General features: G+C 36.9%; 1 protein-coding gene across 1 annotated transcript; it reads right to left on the bottom strand.

Annotated features, from left to right (window-relative positions):
• Positions 1 to 345: 345 nt before the first annotated feature.
• DEFB129 (defensin beta 129) lies at positions 346 to 2,953 on the bottom strand. Its single transcript, XM_017511734.2, has 2 exons — positions 2,871 to 2,953; positions 346 to 949 (listed from the first exon to the last, which is right to left on the bottom strand). Exons 1-2 carry the CDS (start codon positions 2,926 to 2,928, stop codon positions 456 to 458), a joined length of 552 nt encoding a protein of 183 aa, XP_017367223.1. The 5' UTR covers positions 2,929 to 2,953; the 3' UTR covers positions 346 to 455.
• Between the last annotated feature and the right edge of the window lie 6,233 nt (positions 2,954 to 9,186).

Below are 9,186 nucleotides of genomic sequence, written 5' to 3'. Positions count from 1 at the left end.
AATATATATATATATATATATATGTATATATATATATATAATTACAATAATATTTTTCTGATTTCTCCATATTCTATTTTACATATGGGCCTTTCCTCCTAAATATATGAGAAAAGAAAATACATCTCCTGATGCTTTCCTTACTATTGCTCCAGGAAAAAAAAACACCATAAATACTTGTTACAGAAGCCTAATCTAGGCCATCCATGGGACAAACTCAATGCTGTAGTCACATTCCTGATGCTCACTTTTTCCTGGGCATCTAAACTTAAAAAATTCCATCCTTCCCTATCTCCACCTCCTCTGTGAGGCTCTTGTGAGAATGATAACATTACATAAACTGTAGGTGCTCAAACAGTATTTATTGAATGACTGATGACAGAAGAAACAGTTCTATGTCATTTTACAGATAGCAAAAGTAGGAGGAACTTGGAGTTTTAAGGGAAAGTTCCACATTACTGCTCTTCTGCTTCCTCCAGCTTCAGTGATGGTATTGGCAGTATGTTTGCTGGAGGTGGTGCTGGTGGTGGGGAGGCAGTGGCAGAATCTCTGCTTTCTTTGGTGTCACTCTTGTTAGAAGTACCAGTGTACGTGATCTGTCCTGGGGTCATGGTGCTGGTGGTGGCAGAGTTCACAGGGGTGGCATTTGGAATGATGACAAAGTTGGTATTAGCAAAAAAGCTAGTGCTCTTGATTTGGGGGAGAACAGATAAAATGTGTTTTCTTGGTATCACAGCACTAGAATTCTTGACATGTTTTAGCATTTCTCGGACGTCTTCACCAAGGATACTGGGTGTTTCATATAGCAGGTAGTTTTTAATCAACGTAATCACTTTTGGTCCAATACAACATTTTTTCATCTTGCATTTCTGTACCTCTTTTTCATCCACATTGCAGTGATCCCTGCATCTCCCAAAACCCATTAAACACCTTCTCAAGCCAATAAATTCTGCATAAAAAAGAGAAAAACATTGGGTCAAGGTTGATAACTAGAGATGATGTTAAAACTGCTAGTGGGAGATGGACAGACTAAGAGAGAGTTTATTTACACTAAATTTAAAGCCCGATGTTTAGGAATGTTGTTCACGGCAAATGGGCAGGCCAAGAGAGGCTCTATGCCTCTCTTGAATTCAAAATAAATTTCCTGTTTAGTCTGCCTTTCTTGAGTAACTTTAAGAAGCAAAGAACATGTAGAGGATAGAGTAATTATTTGCTTTTAGGATAGAATTTTAGACCTTCAACTTAGCATCTTAGATACTTGTAGGACATCACTATCTCATCTCCATAATCTTAGGAAATACCAATGACAACAAAGTCTATCATAAAACTAATTTAAGAAAGAGGTTCAAAAGAGAATCAATAGAATTTTCAGGAATCAATAGAATTTTCAGGAGTCCTTGCTGTTCACCAAACCCAGTAGTCCATGACTTCTCTCTTCTCAATAATCGCCAGATCTGTGATTCCTGAAGCATGGTGTTCTTCCATCTCTTCTAGCCTTTTTGGACACACTATCCCTCAGAAGTCTCATTCATTATCATAGCCTTAACCTCATCTCTACCAAGGCAACTTCTGTGTGGTTATCTATAATTCTGAATTCCCTGCTCAGCTTAGTTCTTTATCTGCTGAATGACTTTTCCATCCCAATGTCTCATTTTTTTTTTTCTGAATCAAGAAACTTTTTCTCCCTTGTTCCTCTTAATAACTTAATGATTTTTCATAAATTACAAGAGATTTATGTAGCATCTGCTAATTTTCAAAGCATGTTCACATACATTTCCACATTGTTTTCTCATTAAATACAAAACAGAAAAATTCTTATATTGGAAGCAGCTGCATTGATTAACCCCATTATACTCGTGGAAATTGAAGTTCAAAGTGGTTAAGTGACTTTACCCAAGATGATACAGCCATACTTACTTATGGTACTACCCTTTTCCTAGGGTTCCAAGACAAAAACATTAGAAACATCTTTGACTCTTTCACTTTCCCTGCCCCTACCCATTGCTCATTATTTCAAATAGCTGGATGATTCTTGTATTCTGAAACAAATCTCAGTGCTTATCCTTTCTTTTCCAAAACCAATAGTTACTCTTCTGGCTTAGGCTTTTGCCATAATGCATTCCTAGATGCCCTTGTGGTAGTTTGGGGGTTTTCAGGAAGACAAAGGCTGAGAGAGGGGATAAGGCTCTGGAAAACCTGAAAGAATTCCAAATGGAGAACACAGGCCTGTTTACTGGATCTTGAAAAAGTTTTTTTTTTTGAGCATGAGGAGAAGAACTTCCTCCTTTCTACACCAAAGGGCAAACTGATAGAAACTTTTGTTTCAAGAGGTGGTTTCACAGGAAGGGGAATAACACACACTGGGGCCTGTTGTGGGGAGGGAGAGCATCAGGAAAAATAGCTAATGCATGCTGGGCTTAATACCTGGGCGATGGATTGATAGGTGCAGCAAATAACCACGACACACATTTACCTATGTAACAAACCTGCACATCCTGCACAAGTACCCCAGAACTTTAAAAAAGAGAGAGAAATGATTTAAGATAGAATTACAGCTAAAAAGGCTGGGCTGGGTCTTAGCATGATAGATATATACAGGGCAGGAAGGCAGCATTATATTTTGGATAGTTCCTGAATACACAAAAAATATCCTGCTTTCTCTGTAGCTTCCTGGGTATTCCAATCGGACACAGTCTGGGAGTTGGGGCCTATGAGAATGTATCAATGCATGACTGATACGATATGTAAGCTCTTCAGCCATCTTTTTGAACATCTCATCTTTCAGTCTCTCTTTGGGTTTCCATTGTCATGGGCAGCCAAATCCTCGGTTCCTCACATCTACCCATCTTAAACCTGGTAATCCACATTACCTGTGTTCACCTGGTACTGTAGCATGAGGCTGGCAAAGATAGGAAAAAGGAGCTTCATGGTTGGGTGCCAGAGAGGAAGCTTTGGATCTGGGCTGATGCTCCTGAGCTCCAGCCTTTATTGGCCTCTTCATGGCCTTAGGCCATGAGCAGTGAAGTGCAGCCAAAGCAGATTTGTGTGCTGCTCGCCATAGCTGTGTTTTTTCTGACTCTGCTTGAAAACACCCTTTCTTAAACACCTCTTTCCAACAAATTCATTGCTCTTGATCCTAGAGAAAAACATAAGATATATAAGAAAAGAAAGAAAGAGCAAGCCCTTTCTTTTTCTTTTTCATTTTTTTTTTTTTTGAGATGGAGTCTCACTCTGTTGCCCAGGCTGGAGTGCAGTGACACGACCTTGGCTCACTGCAACCTCTGCCTCCCAGGTTCAAGTGATTCTCCTGCCTCAGGCTCCCAAGTAGAGGAGCTGGGACAACAGGAACATGCCACCATGCCCAGTTAACTTTTGTATTTTTATTAGAGACTGGGTTTCACCATGTTGGCCAGGCTGGTCTTGAACTCCTGACCTCAATTCATCTGTCCAACTTGGCCTCCCAAAGTGCTGGGATTATAGGCGTGAGCCACTGTGCCCAGCTGCATGTCTCTTTCTTAATGTTGGAGTAGGATAAGAGTTAGATATTTGATTCACTAATTGTCAGCCAGTTATGATAAGATTGGCACTTAGTGCATGAGAATTAGAAGAGCTAGAGGAGAGTAAAGATTCTGTCTTGTTTGTACTGGTATGTCCAGTTGCCAGCATGGGTATTAGATCAACATACAAACTCAGTAGATGTTTGTTAAACAAGTTTGTGGGCTAATACTCTTGGCATATCTTTAACTTTTCAATTTACAATGATTCCCACATCCTTTTAAAGTAGCAATTTAAAAAAACTTTTTTAACTTCGGAGATACATGTGCAGGATGTGCAGGTTTGTTACATAGGTAAATGTGTGTCGTGGGGGCTGGTTATACAGATTATTTCGTCACCCAGCTATTAAGCCTAGTATCTGTTAGTTACTTTCTCTGATCCTCTCCTCTCACTTTCCGCCCTCCAGTAAGCCCCAGTGTGTGTTATGCCCCTCTATGTGTCCGTGTGTTCTCATCATTTAGCTCTCACTTAGAAGTGGGAACATGCAGTGTTTGGTTTTCTGTTCCTGCATTAGTTTGCTAAGGAAAATGACCTCCAACTCCATCCATGTCCCTGCAAAGGACATGATCTCATTCTTTTTTATGGCTGCATAGTATTCCATGGTATATAGGTACCACATTTTCTTTATCCAGTCTTTATCCAAATGCCCAAATGATGGGCATAAATATAAATATTCCTTTGGACATATACCACGTAATAGGATTGCTAGGTCAAATGGTATTTCTGATTTTAGGCCTTTGAGGGATCACCACACTGTCTTCCATAATGGTTGAACTAATTAAAAGCAGTAATTTTTATGGTGTACTGCTCAGATTCCTTGGGTATAGCTGATTGATCCAGGGGTAACAGTAGAACCAAGCCTACCAATCAAATGCTTTCTTCTGCTAATTTAGGACTTTTCCTAAGAAACTCAGATATTGAAGCTCATTGGCTCTGAAAATCATTCATTGTTCAAGTTTCAAGAGTTTCCCTGGTTCCTTGCCTTCCTGAAATTCACATCTTTTTAGGATTTCATTAGTTACCAATGACTTCTCTGTTTTGTTCAAACTAAGCTGTAATTTTTTAAAACTAAAAGCAAGTCTACTTATGAGCTTTAAATTTATGAAATGTATATTTTACTTCTATGAACAAAAATAATCAAGCTTAGGCATAGTTACTTACTACTTGTCAATATCAAGAGATAGATTTAACAGCCCTTTAGAATCAGTTAATCCTGAATATCACATATTAATTGGTTTCTGGTGTTTTAAGATGCATTAAAATAACATTATTCACCTTATCAAGGCTTGCTAGTCCAAAAGCAATAAGAATATTGAGAGTACCAGTAAGAAGAGAAGCACAGTTATTAGGGAACAAAAAGTTGAGTTAATAAGAATTGGAAAGTTGTGAAAAATTAAGTATGTTGCATGTGTATATGGAATGAATCTATCAACAGTGTAGAATAATTTTGTAAAATGACAAATTATTCACATGTGCAAGGTGTTGCACTTATGTGTATCAGTTGGGAAATGAAAAACACTAGCTATTTTCAACAGAAATATTTCTAATATGCAGGATTATGTGCTTATAAACTCTCTTTAGAAGCTGACTGTGGGACTGGTCTCCCAGAATGACTTCCAGAACAATCCCAGCAAACTGGCCCAGCAGAGAATCTTCTAGTTCTTTCACAAGCAGGAAGGTAGTTTAACAGGAGCCTGTGATTAGACATGTTGGACTTCAAGAACACATCATGGTAGCTATAACATAAGAGCAAGGATATATTTCTGCTGCTTCTGCAACTATCTCTTGAAAACCATAGAGCTAGGGATCAGACACTGGAATGTAACAGAACAACTCAATTGAATTTTAGGAATTTAATTTCCCTAACAATTCAGAACTGTCAGATTTTCAATTTCTTCTTGAATCACATCAAGTAATTATTTCTTCTAAATTTGATTTTTGGCATAAAGTTACTCCCAATATGTTCTTTGATCTTTTTGCTATCTATAGAGTTTATAGCAATGGCTACATGCTTTATTCCTCATATGGATAATGTGTTTTCATTTTTTTCTTGGTCATTCCTATGGCAAGTTAATTAATTGGTCCTTTCAAAATCAACTTTTGGTTTTGTTGATTCTATGTTTGATTTTTATTTAATTATATTTTATTTTAAATATTATGAAAATTAGAAAATATTTATTTTCTCCTCTCAGAGAAAATAAATTTTATTCTGTTATTGTTTTCTAACTTATTATTTGTATTATCTCATAAATTTTCAGCTTTTCTTCAGTATAACCAACTGGATAAGACTAATTTTCCCTTTATATATGCTTTAGCTACACTTCATAGGTTTTGATATGTAGTGTTTCATTATCATAATCATTCACCTAAAAATAAACACTTTTCAATTTCCACTGTGTCATCTTTTCCGACGTATGAATTAGTTTGGATTTTGCTATTCACAGTGTGATGGAAAGACCAGCAGCAACAACACTTCCTGGGAGCTTGTCAGAAATGCAGGATTTCAACATATTCCAGAATGAGTCAATCAAAATCTGCATATTAGCAAGATCCTCAGGTGATTTGTATACACTTTAATATCTGAGAAACACTGGTTGAGAAATGTGTTTCTTATCTGAGCATGTGAGGATTTTTTCGTTATGAGCGAACTTTAAAAAGTTAGTGGAAGATGACACTAAAAGATAAAAAGATGAAAATATAAACTTTATTTCTCAACATAAACTCCATCAAGTTCAAGACACGTTTGTAAGCAATGATACCAGCCACTTAGTCTATCCCTGAAGAGCTGAGTTTCCTGGGAATTTAACCACATCAATATAATCTTTTTTACATTATTAACTGAAGAAAAATTGGTGTCCTTTAAAGATTTTTTAAGATTAGGAGATGTAAATAAGTCAAAAGGAGCCCGATCATGATGGCAGGGTGGATGCCTAATGACTTCGCATCAAAAGTCTTGAAAAATTGCCCTTGTTTGATGGAAGGAATGAGCAGGATCATTGTCATGGTGAAGAAGGACTCTGGTGAAGTTTTTCTGGGTATTTTTCAGCTAAAGCTTTGGCTAACTTTCTCAAAACGCTCTCATAATAAGCAGATGTTATTGTTCTCTGGCCCTCCAGAAAGTCAAGAAGCAAAATACCTTGTATGTCCACCAAAAACTGTTGACATGACATTTGCTCTTAACTGATCAGCTTATGCTTTGACTGGTCACTTCCATCTCCTGCTAATCTTTGCTTCGATTTTGCTTTGTCTTCAGGGTCATACCGGTAAAGCCATGTTCCAACTTTTGTTATAATGCTTTGAATAAATGCTTTAGGATCTTGATCCCACTTGTTTAAAGTTTCATTGAAAGCTCTGCCCTTGTCTGTAGCTGATTTGGGCACAATGGTTTTGGCACCCATCAAGTGGAATGTTTGTTCTACTTTTTTAGTCAGAATTCTGTTAACTGAACAATGAGAACACATGGACACAGGGAGGGGAGCACTACACACTGGGGTTAGTTGGGGGGAAATAGGGGAGGGCGGTGGGTGGTGGGAAGCTGGGGAGAGATAGCAAGGGGAGAAATGCCAGATGTAGGTGATGGGGAGGAAGGCAGCAAATCACACTGCCACGTGTGTTCCTATGCAACAATTTTGCATGTTCTTCACATGTACCCCAAAACCTAAAATGCAATAAAATAAATGGGAAAAGAAAAAAAAAGAATTCTGTTAACTGAACCAACTGAGAAGTCCATGATGTTGACATTTGTTTTTACTGTTAACTATCAGTCCTCTTCAATTGGGGCATGGACAAGATTAATTTTTTCTTCCCAAACTGATGTGGATGGACTGCTGCTAAGGGCTTCATATTCAATATTATCTCACCCCTTCTTAAAATGAGTTATTCACTTGCAAACTGCTGAGTTCTTTGGGGCATCGTCCCATAAACTTTTTGCAAAGCATCATTGATTTCATCATTCTTTTACTCAGGTTTCACCATACATTTGATATTTGTTCTTGCTTCAATTTTAGCAGAATTCATGTTGCTCCGATAGGGGCTCTTTTCAAACTGATGTCTTATCTTTTTTACTGTCTCATACTAGAACTTGTTCAAACATTTTATAACCAGTTAGTATTAGTTTATTTTTGTGCAAAATTTTTTAAAATTCCTGCATGATTTTTTTCACACTACACATTTTCTTGAACTTTTTGCTATTAATTTCTAAATAATTTCTATATTGGGGAAGGGAATAAGATATGGCAATAATTTTTGATATTAAGACTGCTTTATCAATTTTTTTTTACTTTTTTGACATACATGTTTATTGCTATAAAACCCCCTCCCTCTTAGTACCACTTTTGCTGTATCCTGTTGGTTTTGCTATGTTGTGTTTCCATTTTCATTTGTTTCAATACATTTTAAAATTTCCTTCTTAATTTCTTCATTGACCCAATGGTCATTCAGGGGCATGTTCTTTAATTTCTATGTGTTTGTGTAATGTCCAAAGTTCCTCTTGTTATTGATTTCTACTTTTATTCTATTGTGGTCATAAAAGAGACTTGATATTGATTTTAATTATTTGGATTCTTTTGAGACTTGTTTTGTGACCTAAAAAGTGGTTTATCTTTGAGAATGTTCCATGTGATAAGGAAAAGAATGGGTGTTCTGTGGCTGTTGGATGAAATGTTCTATAAATGTCTGTTGTATCCATTTGGTTCATAGTGCAGACTAAGTTTGATGTTTCTTTGTGGATTTTCTGTCTTGGTGATCTGTCCAATGCTTAAAGTGGGGTGTTAGTGTCCCCAGCTATTATTGTTTTGGGGTTTACCTCTCTCTTTAGCACTGATAATTTTTGCTTTATATATCTGTGTTCTCCAGTGTTGGGTGTATATATATTTATAATTGTTATATCCTCTAGCAAAAATTGACTCCTTTATTATCATGCAATGACCTTCTTTGTCTCTTTTTACAGTTTTGTCTTGAAATCCATTTTGATCTGATATAAGTATAGCTACTTCTCTTCTTTTTTGGTTTCTATTTGCACAGAATATCTTTTTTCATTCCTTTATATTCAGTCTGTGACTTTCTTTATAGGTGAAGTGAGTTTCTTATAGGCAGCATATAGTTGGGTCTTGCTTTTTTTTTAAATCAATTCAGCCACTCTTTGTCTTTTGATTGGAGACTTTAGTCCATTTACATTCAATGTTCTTATTACTAGGTAAGGACTTACAACTGCCATTTAAAATTTGTTTTCTGGTTGTTTCATTGGTCCTCTCTTTCCTTCCCTCCCATCCTTCCCTCCCATCTTTCCCTTCCCTTCCCTTCCCTTCCTTTCCCTTTCCTTCCTCTTCCCCTTCCCTTTCCCCTTCCCCTTCCCCCTCCCCTCCCCTCCCCTCCCCTCCCCTCCCTTTCTCTATCTTTCTTTGTGTAAAGTTGACTTTGTGTGGTAGTCTGTTTTAATTTCTTGCATATTGTTTACAGGTTTTTGTTTTGTAGTTACCATGAAGCTTGCAAATGACATCCTATAACCACTTATTTTAAACTGACGACTACTTAATTCTGATTAAAAAGAAAAGAAAGACTAACAAGCAAAGAAAAAACTAGAAAACTCTACATTTTAACTTAATCTCCTCTGGTTTTTTTTTTTTTTTTTTT

This window comes from Cebus imitator, unplaced genomic scaffold (genome assembly GCF_001604975.1).
Source record: "Cebus imitator isolate Cc_AM_T3 unplaced genomic scaffold, Cebus_imitator-1.0 Scaffold18, whole genome shotgun sequence".
NCBI classification, from domain to species: Eukaryota; Metazoa; Chordata; class Mammalia; order Primates; family Cebidae; genus Cebus; species Cebus imitator.
The sequence above is the reverse complement of the archived record's forward strand: the minus strand, read 5'-3'. Positions and strand labels throughout refer to the sequence as shown.